Raw genomic sequence first — 15,398 nt, forward strand, 5'->3', positions numbered from 1 at the left:
TTGAAAATCTGGGTTATTATTATTAGTAACTGTTGAACATGATAAGTCCAGTGGATTCAGCAGAAAGGCATTCTTTCCATTTGCATCAATTAATGGATGTATTGGACAAGATTATTGCCAGAACTGAGTTCATTAGTATATCCTTTTCTTTTCAGTCTGTTACAGTCCTCTGTAGCTTTCTTGCAACAGATTTTGATATGAAATCAAGTAAAAACAAATGAAACAACAAAGGAAAAAGAATCTGAAAACCACTATGAGGAAATTAGTGACTTGGATCAGTGTCACTAATTACTCGCATGCTTGTAGCAATACTTATGCAGTATCAGGATTATCAGTACTCTCTGCATTGTACATGTAATATTATTTCTAAAAATGCTTATTCCAGAATATTTAAGATTTAAATGTTATCAAAATTCAAATGGGATTTGCAGAATTACTTTACATCCCCAGTTTGTATCTGTTTTGGAAACTTTAAAATGAATCTGTCAAAACTGTTCAATATAGGTTGAGGGTTTTCTTGCTATCTGTTTTTATGTTTCGTTGGCTGAATGCTGATAGTAAAAATACAGCATCCTGTGACTAAAAAGCACCAAGTTTAGAACAACTAAATTTATGTGTTCACAGTGAAATTCATGTAAACTTTTTTTTCTTGCACCCAAATTCCTAGTTGACTATTCAGAGTAATTGAAGTGGATTTGGATACTGAAAGAGGTCATAGAATCAGGAATAATAGAATGGTTTGAGTTAGAAGGGGCCTTTAAAGATCATCTAGTCCAACCCCCCCTGCTGTGGTCAAGGACATCTTTTACCAGATCAGGTTGCTCATGATGAAATTTATCTTTTTGTTTGTATTCATGCATTCTAATATTTTACAAAATGGCTTGGTTATTATGGTCACCTGTAGTTATTTAAAAACAGATATATGCAGTATAGGTGTAGAGAAATATTGTGACTGCTATTGTCACGTAATGAACCTCCTTGCCCTGAGTGGCTTTTTCCCATTAAAAAAAATGCAGATCTAAACCTGAAGATAAAAAAAATACTATTTAGCATGTCTTGGATAAGTGTTCAGACAGTTCTATATATTTCAGGGCTTCAGGGATTTAATGTGGCATATAATTTAATCCATTGGTGTACTCACACTTCGGAGTTTTCATGTCTTTTAGAAGTGGAATGTATGTTAATATAGGACTGTATATTCTTCCCCTCCCCCTCCCCCCTTCACATGATAGTGTCTTCTATGAAGACTGGTCTTTTATGATGGATGAAGAACGTTCTAGCATGATCCCTACAATGGCAGCTGGTAAGACTTTCTCTTAAATGGTACTGTTCTTGGAAAGCTATTTAATTTTGGGATGTTATATGTTTCTGGTTGCAGAGAGCTTCTCTAATACACTCTTTGCTTATGTGGAGAATTTGTGCCAGATGCACATTCAGGGTGAATAGTCAATGTATTACACCAGTTAAATCTATGAATTGATGAACTGTTGAAACACCAGATCTGGGTTCCTACAGCGCAAAAGTCTTTCACATAATTTTCTAACTCTTCATCAGTCAAGGCTAACCTTATTTAAAAAACTAGCACAGAAACCAAAATAAGTTATTTCTGACTAGAAAGAGCAATGATAGACTTTTATAGTAAGACCCAAATTATAGGTAAATATATGGAAAGAGAGTAAGATAACAGTTAATTTACTTTTCTAGAGTTTGACCGCAGCAGTGCTCTTTTCTCAGGTACATGGTCACATGCTTTGTTCTGCAAGATAGAGTTTGCAGGAATATTTTTTAACGGAATATAGGAACCAACTTAAAGTTGCAGTGAAATGGATAAAAGGTTATAAATAAATGAGCTCTCCACACTTACTGCTTGTTTAATGTGCAGCTGAACAGACATCAAGATAAATTCAGAACTGATTGCATCAGCTTGGATATAATCTAAAAAAGAATGAATGGTACGTGAAAGAATAAAAAATCATGCATGGAGACTGTGGGAAATTTTGGGGGAAAAATGTTTTACGTCATAGTTTTGTTAATCCTTAGGTTCTATCTTCGTAACTTTTGTATGAAATATATAGTGGGGTTTTGGTCTTTTTTTCTGCTTTCTTTTATCTGAAGGTCTGAACTCCATTCTTTTTGCAATCAGCATTGATAATAAGGATTTAAATGGACAGAGCAAATGCACACCCACGGTGTCTGATTTATTAAAGGAATCAACACAAAATGTAACCTCGTTACTGAAAGAATCCACTCAGGGTGTTAGCAGCCTTCTTAGAGAAATAACTGCATCATCAGCTGTCTCGATTCTGATAAAACCTGATCAAGACGCTGACCCACTTCCTGTTCTCTCAAAGAATGTAATTTCTGGTAAGCATTTTTGCAGTGTTGTAAGTTAGAAACATAAAATATTCAAGTGTGTTTAAATAACTTTTAAAATTAATTTTCATGTGCTATTATGGAACAGAAACTTTAAAAATAAGTGCACTACACATAGAAACTAGTTGAGTGTGAAATAAAAAGTATGAAATTGTTTAGAAATATAGGTGTGGATGGTAAACGTGTATTTTAGCTTTATTGTATCACTATGAGAGGGAAGATAAACCATCTTACTGGAAAAGTACTTTGCTTGTGACCTGAATTTCAATTTTGTATTCTTAAGATTATGCCTTGTGGTTTCTGATGTAATGATTTTTTGGTTTTAGTATGTTTTATTTTGGCACATTAACAGTCAGAAATACACTGCCATTTATATTATCAGGTAAAAATCTTAGCTTGTAATCCTCAAGCAGCACCCATGTTTACAGTCTGAATTCCTATATGAAGTAGATAACTACCACAAATGACAATTTAATCATACGCTCTTCTTAGTGTTACAACCAGTTGGTAGGATGTTACTTAAGAACAAAGACCTAAAGTCTTAATCTCTTATAATTTGAAATTAATATAGTAAAACGTGATATTCATTATACATTTTCCATTCCAAAAAATCAAAGGAATATTTTACCATCTTTATTTCCAGAAGTTATGTTGAAAGAATGTTTTGCTTTGTAAAGGTACAAAACTGCAGGAAGATTCTGGGATGTATGTGGTTTTTGATTAAGAAACAAAGTTTGGATTTAGGCTTTAAATTGTTTTCATTAGGAGAAAAAGGAAAGAAAACTCACATGTGACTGCTATCTGGAATAGAAGTTGGAATAGAAGTTGAGATAAAATCTATTTTTTAATTGGCATTTAAAATAGACTTTTTTTTCAAAACAAACTTGTGGTAAAACTTTTGTTGTTTAGCACTTTGAATGAGATTAAAATAGTAGGTGATACTTGACTTGGGATAACCTTTGTTCATATAGAATAGGCTTGCAAGACTAAATAACAGAATAGTTGACCATATGCTGCACATGACTCTACAGCATAATGTACGTTGTGTGTACCGTACATGTGTATACAGTACATGTAATGTACAACTTAGAATAAAATTATATTCTAAAAAAAATTGGGTTTGTTCAAATGCCATTATATGTGGAATGTTAAAGCAAGTCAGATGTTTTCATTAAATTCTATGTTCTTTGCTGGAATTCTATTTGCATCCAGAATGGGGTTTTACATCCTGTTACTCTTAAAAGTATGTTAATGTGTTCTATGGATATATAACATCTGGACTTGAATTAAACAAAACACTTTAGTCCCATTGTGATTGTCTTGGTGAGTAAATTTCTGATATTTCTTACAGTGCTTCAACTTTACAAGATCATTTAGCTTCATCTGCATGTTTGAATCAGTGAGAATAGGTAATAATTTAAGAACAAGTGCTGTCACAGCGTGGATGTGATGTAATCAGAGAGGATTTCAGTGTATTTCTAGACCAAGAGCTAATTAGCTGAGGGAAGGAGGAAGTTTTAATTTCTTTTTCTGAAAATTGACTGCTCAATTCCTAGAATGTAGACAAAACTAACTTAATTTGATTGCAAACTGTGATTTTGTTCGTGATTTTGATCTTTTTAACTCTTTTTCCCCAGAAGTGTTTCAAGTTTTCTCTGTTGTATAGACATACTCTGCAACATATGTTAGCCATATGCCACGGGAGAAAGTGATGGGAAGGCGAACTTTTGATTTTAAATGTAATTTTATGAGTTTTTTGAACTTTTTTTTGCAGTTCCAAATGAATACTGATATAAATGCACCTCCAAAATATCTTCTAAAATCTGAATTATGTAAGGCATATGAAATAAAGATGGTAGTTAAAGATTTAAAAGCTCCTGTGTATGGAAAAATCATTAAATGCCTTTTAGATCTAAATGTTTTTTTCTTAAAAACTCATGTACTAAATGTTCAGTAAAAAAAGAAAATCATTACATTGTTTCTCTTCTAAATGATGTAAACCCTTATGTTGCTACTAGATTTGAAATATAAAAAAGATCGGAAAAAGAAGAAGAGAGTGACTAATATTATCTCATTTGATGAAGAGGAAGATGAGCAAAATTTGGGGGATGCCACAAAGACTGTGATTACAGGAGAAAGTTCAGAGGAGAGTGTAGACAGACCTTCAGTTTTTGTATTATCCTCATCTGAAAGCACTCTCAGAAGAAATTTGAATGGGAATGAAAGTAACCATTCGTGGAAGAGCAATTCAGTATTCATGAACGGAGAGTATGAATACCAGAAACTAGATGTGAAGAGCATTGATGATGAAGACGCAGATGAGGATGAACTATATGGAAAAACATGTGGAAATAAAGACACAGAAGGTGAAACAGAAGCTTCTGAAAAGTAAGTAATGTTGCAGGAGCCAGGGGTAAATTTTCCACGCCTTTTTTTTTCCCTCCTCCCTTCTTCCCCCCGCCCTGCCCTCCCCCCCCCCCCCCCGGTATTAGTAAAGTTATGTAACTAACTGAACCATAGATATTCTTCGCTGCCCCCCCCCGCGCCCTGTTTTCTCCCTCACCTTTTTTCCTCCCTGCCCCCTTTTTTTTTCTTTTCCATTGTTTAAACCATTTGGGGCACTGTGGCGATGGTATTTTGATTCTATGTTCCACTGAAAACCAAAATTTTGAGATTTCAGACTTGTTCTTCTGGAAGTTCTCAGTTGATGAAATTGTTGCATGATTCAGCCAGGCTATAATTCTGGCATATTTGAAGTTTCCTTAGTATGATACCAGATCTATTTTGGCTTCACAGTAAAACTGCATATTTTAAATAGAGTTAGCCTATTATCATCAGAGTAGGTAGTTAAACAAGACAAGACAAAACTGAGAGACAAGGAATAATTTTGGATACTAATATGGCCTCTTTATTTCTGACACAGAAGTCCCTTTGGAGAAAAAGAGGCAAGCGCTGCTTAACTCATCTGCTTTGGAATGGTCTGATCTTTAAGGAATTTATGTATGTTTAGACTAAGAAGTTGACAGGCAGTTTTAAATACGGATTATTTGTTTCTTGCAGTGATATCTCTGAAAGGAGTGTAAGCATTTTGAACACTAATATTGTCTGTATAAAGAGGTTGTTTTGTTTGTTTTAAATCTAGGCCACATGAAATAGGAACATGCAATTCTCGGATATGCAGTTGGACTCCTCTGCAGGTCCTGAACGATGACTCAGATGTTCTATTTCCTGTCAGTGCTGTTGGCTCTTACTCCCAAACAGGTAGGTATTTTAATTTACCAAATTCCAGCAGACTTTATGACAGAATTTCTGACATGCAGCAATGGTAAGAAACGATGGGATTGTAAGGACATAGGAGATATTGCACAACTGGAATGGGAGGTTCAGTTGAAATTTATTCTGGACTCACTCGAACAGGTCCATGCCTTTCTTGTACTTGGGCCTCAGAGCTGGAGACAGTATGCAAGTGGGGTCTCAAGAATGCAAAATAGAAGGGGAGAATCACCTCTCTCAACCTGCTTGCCACACTTTGTTTTATGCAGCCCAGTATTAGATTGGATTTCTGGGCTGCAAGCACTGCAGGAAACCCACTGCAGTGGGTCACAAGCTGATAGTGAACTAGTTGTGCTGTGCTTCTGTAGTAAAAGCACACTTCATATGGACGTGCATAAATGAAAGTGTCATTTGTAAATTTCTGTTCGGTTGGCTCTGATGTGGCCTCAATTGGCAATATGGTTCAGTTGGCCTCAATGTGGCAGTATTGTATGCAGTTTGAGGTACTGCGCTTGAGGAATTAAGTGGACCATTTGAAAAGATCTCGAAGCAAGCAATAAAAATGGTCAAAGGTATGGAAGACCTGGTGCTTTTCCAGTATCTGTATTGGTACCAAAACCAAAAAAACTTCCACGCCATGCCAACTTCCTCCTCTGTCCCCCTGAAGTTAATATTTTGCTAGGTATTTATAAAACATTGCTTTGATAAAACTTTGGGTATGCATTCTGATTTCAGTGACCACTTAAAATCTTCTCAGTGGCATTCATATAATGTTTTAATTGTAAAATATGTCATATTTTTTCCTATATATTATATGTGGTCAAGAGTTTAAATGGACCGTTAATTGAATAATTCAGTTCTGTAAGTTCAGTGATAAAAATAATGTGAATCGTAAAATAATGCTGTACTGCCCTCTGCTGTATTTTAAGATAGGTACATCTTAAGAAATGTCAGTAGTTCAAAAAAAGTAGAAAGTATGTTTTCGGTTTTTTTTTCCCTTGTGCTCCCACATTTTCTAATTTATGAAGGAATGGATTTGAAAAATATTAGGTGGTTTGTGGCATTGTGTTATCTTAAATTTTATACAGAAACTTTGAAAAAGTTAATAGGTTTATAAGTGTTTGCTGAATGCAACAGGTCGAAATCTGTAATACAAGTAAACATTCCTATTTATGGAGGAGGGGTTGTGGAATGGGAGCTTGAAGTTGAGCTGTGGGAGTTAGTAGCCACTCAAATGTCACAAGGCATCAGGAGCTAGAGCTTTGTAGCTGAAATCAAAAGTCAGGAGACCAAGCCAAGACTTCCTACTGTAGACAGTTGACCAGAGAGGACAACAATAAGTGTAACAGGGCTTACTTTTATTAAGGAGATACCAAAGACCATTGTTTCATCTTGCTTCATCTCAGAACTTTTTGAAGACAATTCTCAGACTACTAGCAATGATGATCAGGCCCATTCAGATCCCTTCTGGCACAGTACAGAGATCTTTTCAGTTCTCCTCCTGCCCCTCTTTGTCTTTGTGGTAAACCCTATGATTCAGCATGCAAGCCAGAACAATATGGCATCAGGCTAGTGAAACGCATCTTCATCATTTACATCAACACAAATTCTGCTGATCCCCTGATTTCAGCTTTCCATGCTGTCAGTGGGCCCTTCTGAACAGTCTTGAACTGACAGAGTAGGCAAGCAGTCTTCACTGAAAAGCCCATCATGCAGCCCAAATGCCAGCCAGTTAGGGGGAGTGATGCACATGGGTATGGTCACCATCTCCCCAGCCACAAAAATTTAATGAGACTGAAAGCTGCCCTAGGCAGTTGTTTGCTTGACTTTGGAAGTTACACTTTCACTAGATGAATTATGTTGGAGGGAACGTGGGTTAGATTTTTCTGACAGCAGTTCAGCCCAGTAGCTGGTAGGCTTATTATTATTATTATGACAACATTTTTTCTAAAACATACTTAATGAGCTCTTGTAAAATACATAGTTTAACCCAGTATTTTGGTATATAGGTCTTAATACAGTTCAATAACAAGACACATGTATTTGAAATAGATTACAGTATAATCTGTAATGTTGTATGTTAATATCTGTGTTTTCAGTTTGAGTCTGTTGCAGTGCTTCAGGGATGTGTCAGGGTGTATCATATCTCCAGGTACCTAGAGACAAGAAAGTCTGAGTCAAAATTCAGTTCCTTGGAACAAAAATAGAGTATGCATTTTAGGAACTGAGCTTCAGTAAACTCTATAGCTTATAAAATTAACTTTCTCCTCCATAGGCATTCTCATATAACTCTACTTTCCATTAATTTTTTTCCTAGAATTCTTGCTTTTTATGTTCTGTGCTATTTTAGTTCATGATTTCAGGATTGGCTTATGGTAACTTTGTAATTCTTACATAGAAAAATGCTGAAAACATCAATAAAATGTGTTTTTTGTTTATTTCCACCTGAACTACCTTAACGACGGATCTAGTGATGTGTATATTGTGATCCTGACAGTTCTGGATCTGTGGACAGATGTATATTATCTATGCTTTTTAAAAAATATACCATCTGTCTTGATTCCTGGTGTTTGGTAACAGGCATAAGGAGCCAGAGAAAAGTTGTGGTGCTCTCTTGAGAATGTATAAAGGATTGGTTTATAAATAATAAACCATATATTATATGACAAGGTTTCATGTACCGGTGACTAACCACAAATTCTTTTCCTGCAAGTCACAAACAGATTTGTAATGAGGACCAGATGCTATGTGGTGGTTAAACTCCTGGGGCTTGCAAATACAGCTTCAGTAAGAAGTCTCCTCATAGCTTTGCAACACTGTTATCAATGTAAAATGTACATCTAAATTGCAATTTAGGAATGGTAATCTTTTTCTAAACTGATGTCTGTGTTTCTAAGGGACTTTACAATCCTGCTGCCATTCAGGGTGAATGTGCAGAAGCCAACCTTAGAGAAAGAAAGTGTTTAAAAGCTTTAGTAAGGATGAGTATTTCTAATAAAAAACTTAACTACTTTCCTTCTGGTTTTGTTTTTACTTTATTTTAAGTACTGTTAACTGAAGAAAGGTAATGTATGTGCATTCTACTTTAGATAACTTGGAGAATGGAGAAGGGCATGAACATGTTCATGCAGTAGAACTGGTTCCGAGAAGATCTGATCTTCCTTACAGGTACGTGTCAAATATGTTTTTTACTTTGTCTTATTATTGATACCCAAGCATAGCTAGTCAGTACTGGAAAACGAACTATCAGGGTACTTTTGCAAATGTTTGGAAAGACAGATGCAAAAGCCTACACTTCCCTTTTTGCATAGTTTTATATGTTGAACTTTTCCTAATTAGCTTGAAGTCATGTAGTCATGTCAAATAACAGGCAGACTTAGCCTCTTGGTTTTGAAAATAGGTTTAATGTTGTTTTTTATGTTGTTTTTTTACTGTATTTTCCATGGCCTATTGATTTGGATCTTTGTGTGTATTCTAAAATCAGACTCTAAACAGAGACATTAAAGGATAATTAAACATAAGTTGATTGAATATGGGTGAATATGATGACAATTCTGATTTTTGGAATGCTTTTTTTTTTCTCCTTAAGTTTTGAATTCAGGATTTTGTTTTCATTTACTGATGATACTGTGCTTTTATGACTAGAGTGGAAGTCAGTCCTCCAGCTCAAGCGAATACATTAAGCAATACGTTGCCTTCAGCCACTGTGCCAGAATCCATGACAATTAGTAAGTACTTCCTGATGTATCTAGATTGATGGAATTAACTTTGAAATTCCTGTAACTCTTCATTTCTATTTTGTTATCAGTAAGATCTGTTTAGAGAGGCATACAGCATTGATTTCTGATATGCTGGCCAAATTAGAAATGATTGCTCTAAAAATTTTTTTGAATTGACAGATCCCGGGTCATGGTTCATTGCAACTGGTATGACATTAGATTCTCTTTCCATAGAGAAGCTAATGTCATCCTTATACTAGATGTGGCTTGAGTAGTTAAATGAACAATAAGGATTTAATTTGATTAACATCTTTAAATCTCTGCAAGCTCTGAAGACACTAATGGTTGGTTCTGATGTGATCTTACTTATTTTGCCTACTTTCATTAATGCCTAGTTGGACAGAAACCCCCCAAAAACCTGGAGCTTTTTCTATGTATATTCAGTCTGTAGTTTTGATATGGGAATCTGCTCCAAACATGGGTATGGGCTTTCCTAAGCTAAAACTTCAGCTAAGATTAAGGTGGAGGACAGTCAAATTTTCAGTGTTGTTAAAGGTTGAGCTGGACAAGATAGAGTAGCCTTTGCTGTAGGAAGAGATTAATAGAAGCAAGGCAGTTTGTTTGCCTCATCTTTAACTCCACCCCCCCCCACCCCCCCCCCACCCCCCATAAACTTGTAGAACAAGGACTTAGTTCTTACATGTTTAGACAGCTAGTCATTTAAGCCAGTATGGTTTTATTTTCCTCACTGCACAGAAAGCTTTGTAACTGAACTGGTGGATATGACTCTGTTCTTAAAGCTCTAGGGTGTGTGTTTATCTGTTTCTTTTTATAAATTTAAATATGTGAAATTTTTAAATTATGATATTTGGGAAGTTAGAAGTGATGCAGCCAAGATCTTTTTCTGAAATTGATTTATGAAATCATCAAAATGAATGAACCCTTAAAATATTCTAATCTTATGTTCTAATGTCATGTTCAAACGATATCTGTGTCAACGTTTGTTAGAGGAGGTAGACCATGCGTTTTAACTGGGTACTGTTTCAGACTCTGGCATGAATCTGCTGACTGAGCTTCACAAAGCTGAAAATCCTTTCTTGCAAAGTACTTTATGAAGTAGGGAACTAGCTTTGAGACTTGTAAGTGATGTAGTTGAAGGTGAAGGTGGAGTTCTTCTGTTGGTAGTTACTGTGATGCTTTCGTCACTAGATATTCTCTGCTTATGTTGTTACTATGATATCCTTTCGTTCTTACATTTTTATTTCATTTTTTAGTAATAGAATTTTAATGGGAAACAAAAACTGATTTTGTTTCGTAGGTTTTATTAGGTACCAGCAGGGGCCGCAATTGGTCTCCTTCAGTTTCTCTGTTAGTTCCTGTGTGTAGTTAAATCAGCTATGAAATAGGAAGTAAATCTTAAGATTTTCAATTCTCGATACTTAGCAATTTCTAAAAGAAATTAACCACAGGATCAACAGAAGCATACACACTATCATTAGTTGTCCATTTCAGAGAAGGTTTTGGTGGAAGGAAGGGGGGAAGTACATCAAAACTATCTGTAAAGCCAGAACACTTAGTAAATAATCTAATTATCATTATAATAAAAATTCACCTGACTATACATATAAGTTAATACCTTTATAAGAGCTGATCCCGGATACATTCAACAAAAATGTTTTTTTCAAGTTCATTGTTACTGGTCGTAGATTCTCCGTACAGGAAGAATTCAGTGCTATGACAAAGCCAGACACTGAAGCTCTTTTTTCTCTATTGCAATTAGCAGAAGAATTATTAAATGTTGAGGCTTATAGCTTGGTTGCATAGCAACTAAATCTAACACATCAAAAAAGAAAAATGGAATGCAATAGTGGAGTGAGAAGAGCTCATGATGTCTCCAGTGGCTGGATTTTTGTGCTTTTTTCTTCTGAAGAGAAAGCCTGAAATGATTTTTTTTTTTTAAATCTATTCCTTTCCTGCTTCCTTTCCAATTTACTAGTATAGTACTAACCTTTTCTTGTTTCTTTTGATATGCAGCCTAGAAAATTATGTTATAAAAAGCTCTAATTCAAAATATTCCTGCCATTTTGAATGATTTTCCTGAATTTGTTCCATGCATTTGTAAGGTGTAGGTTAACTTAGCAGGAGATACATAAAAAAAAAAATAATTAATACCCCTCAAGAGAAATCCTAATCTGTAGTTAGTTTCACTGTGTATATTAGATATCATTTTAGGTTAACTTATCAGCAGATACATTAAAAAAGTATATTAATACCCCTCAAGAGAAATCCTAATCTGTAGAGTTGGTTTCACCGTGTATATTAGATATCATTTGAAAACTTGATCTACTTCACAGATTGTCTTATAACCAATTTTATAAGCAATTAAGTTTTAGTTTTATATTTATGCGCCTTTTTCATTATGTCATTTTCTACTTTTTTAAAAAATGGTGTTTGTCTTGTCATAGTTGAATCACAAACAATTGTCTCCTCTAGTTGTTGTCATTGGAAGATTATATTTCCAACATTGTTTTATACAGAAAAATCTGTCCTACCAGCACAAGTCTCCCTATTTTTATATTTTTTTTTCAGTGGAAAAAAAGGGAAGATCCAAAACTTTCATTATAGAAGGATGGTACTTGTGTCCTTCTTTACAAGGTTCTTTGATTATAGTGCTATTTTTAGTAAATAATTGGGAACTTAATTTTTCCACTATATTTTTCCTCAGTTGTTAAAGTTCAGCTTAACCAGAAAGGTTAGCAAAGGTTGTAGCATTGTACATTATACCATATTTTTTCATATATTCTTGAGAAAGCCCCCAGTTTTTCATGATCACTGAAGAACTTTAGTGAATAATCAAACCTACATATTGTATTTTTGTCCTGACTATGTAAGTGAATAAATAAGATATATGTTTTTGTACTTTCTCTGTCCCCTAAAGAGCTTCTGACCTGTTCTGTAACTTGGTTGCCACTGGTCACTGACACGTACAACACTCTTGTGACTTCTCTGAAAGCACAGTTGTGAAAATAGGGTATATAAAATTCATCGTTGAGAAAAAAGCAGCACTTCATCTTATGGACTTCTTTTTGGTCAGGACCCTAGTATGCAGTAGAAGGCCAGCACTGTATTGTCAAATTTGTTTCCTACTGAAATTTGCCCTATTAATAATGATGTGACAGGATAATATTTACAAGCTTTTGAAGCACTAAATAAAGCCTTAATAGCCAATGTTCATGCAGGCTGCTTAGGGAGCATGTATTTAGAGGTCAGACTTTTGATTTAAGATGTAACTAGTCTGCTGGAAGTTTTATTTGTCTCTGAAAATATCTGTGTAAATTTGCACTCGGCAAAATAAAAAAAATCATTCCTGTAGACTGCTCCCAGCCCACCCTGATATTCTATCTGCAGGATTGCAGAGGAGTGCTGCATGACCTTGTGTACACTGAGAGATGATTTCACTTACAGCTCATTCTTCATAACAGGTGATTGCAAGTCATACTTACCCAATCTTTGGCTAAACAGCAGAAGAGTTGTGAAACTTATGACTTTTCTGGAGGTTGCTGGGAAATTGACAGGTGTTTCTTAAAGCATGGTGCTTTAATGTATTTCATGCTCTAAACATGACCTTATAAAAGCCTTCTAGAAGCTAGATTTTGCATGTAGTATGCAAGTGAATTAAAAAGTGTTTTAGAGCAGATATTTACTTTCTTAGTAATTAGGCACTACAGCTTAATTTCAGTAATAAAAAATAATTTTTTGTCTTTTAAAAAGTGAGGTTTAATATGAAAAATTTAATTAGTACTTTCATTGATTTTTATATTTTATTACTGATAAAGAAAGACCTGGTTTGGAATTATTGGTTTGCACATGAGACTCTTTTATGTAAGAAGTTATGGGAAAAATTAAATTTTAACATTCCACAATTTGAAAGACTTCACTAATTATCTTCCGATGTCTTTATGAAATGCTGATTATCACTTGAGTTTTACATATGTTGGCGTTGAATGTTGATCCTTAATAACAGTAGTGTAGCTCTTTCCTTGAATGTTAATTTACAAAATGTAAATGGCATATCAAGTGCAAAGCAGTTAGAAGTAGGACATAAACTCTAACATCAAACAGTTTTCTGAAGTGGGTATACTTGGCCGTCCTCCCACTGTGTTATGTTAAAAAAAAAAAAGAAAAAAAAAAAAAGAGGGGGAGAAAGATTGAGGTTGTGAAGTCCAGAATTCAGAAAATGCCAAATTTATGGTTGCTGCTACAAGCCTGATTTATTTATTTATTTATTTTTCTAACCCACACAATGAATGAGACAGAAGTCTGCTGAAAAAAATTAGATTATGATCATACACTTGTCTCAGAGGCAAGCATAACACAGAGACAAAGGCTTATGAACTGTGGATGTTCTGGCAGATTTGAAGTGAACCTGTCGCAGTGTATGGTAGTGGATTTACTTTCTTTTCATTCGGCTGACTGTTTCGACATGGTGATAAAATTTTTCAAGAAGTATAAGTGAGAGGAAGAAATTACAATTTTTGAATTTTTTGAATGTTATATCTAATTAAATAGGATGGTGTCCTTTTAGTTATATTCAGTTACATACATCAACAGATTATGAAATTAAAGTTTCTGATTTTTTTCTTGGTAACTTTTTTTTCGTTTTATTACACTAGTGAATGACTCCTTTATATTTACTGTGGATGGAGAGGGTAAAGAAGTATTGATATACAGTGTTGAACTGTGTAGTTCTTGTGTTTGTTTTGAGTAACAGATAAAATTGAATATGACCCTTAATACTCATCAGTTCAAGAAGAAATGACATAGGTATAGCAATGAAGCAATGTTGCTGCTAGGGTAAGCACAGGCTGTACAGGCCTTCTTTGAACCCTAAGCTCTTAGCCTAGACTAGTTGTTTGCATTGATGCTTCCTTCCACATCTCAACTGCTATCTGTAGTTGAACTAAATACTGAGAATGAAGTGTATTTGCTTTTGTGGTCCTAAATTAAGCATTGATTTTTGTCCTATGTGTGATAATGAAATTTGGAGTCTGCTTTGCTGTGTCTCTACAGTATTGTCAATTCCATGACTCAGAAAAAATGAGGCAAATGGAAACAAAAAACATTTTAACATCTTTTATTTCAAGAGGTTTTTTTTTTTCTTCTTCTTTTATGCAAATCATCGTCTTTAACAAAACCATGCTTTCATGGTTTGCTTACTTATGTGTGTTGCAGAAGGAAGTGAGAGAAGATGGGATTTCAACTGTACTCACACAGAAGATTCTGAGTGAAATAAGGGAAAGAAGATTAAGTTATTAGGCAACTTAAGGTTACAGTTTGAATAGGCTGGTAAAATTGGAAAAATGGAGACAATTTATAATAGCTTTACTGTTTAAATGTTAATAAATCAGTACACGTTTAAACAGACTTGAGTATGCATACAGGCAATTACTGCAGAGTAGTCATCCCGATGTAAGTGCAGAGCCAGTGCTACAATAACTTGTCTAAGTAGCAATGGCTTTAATTTATTCAGAGTCAGAGAAATAATAGCAACTAACTCAGATCGTGCATTATCATATTTTAATGATACTCTTGAAATATTTAAAATGCCATTGTCTTGATGCTTTCTTCAGGAGGATTCTGAATTCAGCTTTATAGTTAAATATCTTTATTTTGTTATAGAATGTTACTGTACTGGAAGCTTTTTACGGATGTTTTTTGCTTATGTTGTACATTTGTCCAAGGCTTGAACACTTACTGGATTATTTTGTTTTCCTTAACCTTAGCATGATTTTTTTATTGCATAGATAGGCTGATGGATCGTGGTCCATTTTCACAACACTGCGTATTTTTTTTCACAACTGTTATAACCCATCAATTTTCTATTGTCACACCCCCACCCCCCACCCCAACAAATCACAAAATAACCCAAACAAAAAACCGACTCAAAACCCCCAACCTTTCCAGTCTGCCCTCAAAGTGGCGGTGTCTCATCATGACTGAAAGAATACTAATCGTGTGTTGAGTTTCATGATC

General features: G+C 34.8%; 1 protein-coding gene across 2 annotated transcripts in view; it reads left to right on the forward strand.

Moving 5' to 3' along the window:
• Positions 1–15,398, forward strand: part of SNX29 (sorting nexin 29) — a 104,018-nt gene that overhangs the window by 16,586 nt on the left and 72,034 nt on the right. For both annotated transcript variants that reach the window (XR_005104166.1, XM_037387282.1), the window contains exons 6-11: positions 1,233–1,303; positions 2,116–2,364; positions 4,392–4,761; positions 5,516–5,634; positions 8,736–8,814; positions 9,292–9,374. Coding sequence is in view for 1 of the 2 variants with exons in the window: in XM_037387282.1 (XP_037243179.1) it covers positions 1,233–1,303; positions 2,116–2,364; positions 4,392–4,761; positions 5,516–5,634; positions 8,736–8,814; positions 9,292–9,374 (971 nt within the window). In the remaining variant the exon portion in view is untranslated. The remainder of the gene's footprint in view (positions 1–1,232; positions 1,304–2,115; positions 2,365–4,391; positions 4,762–5,515; positions 5,635–8,735; positions 8,815–9,291; positions 9,375–15,398) is intronic.

The sequence above is a fragment of the Falco rusticolus genome, chromosome 4 (genome assembly GCF_015220075.1).
Source record: "Falco rusticolus isolate bFalRus1 chromosome 4, bFalRus1.pri, whole genome shotgun sequence".
NCBI lineage: Eukaryota > Metazoa > Chordata > Aves > Falconiformes > Falconidae > Falco > Falco rusticolus.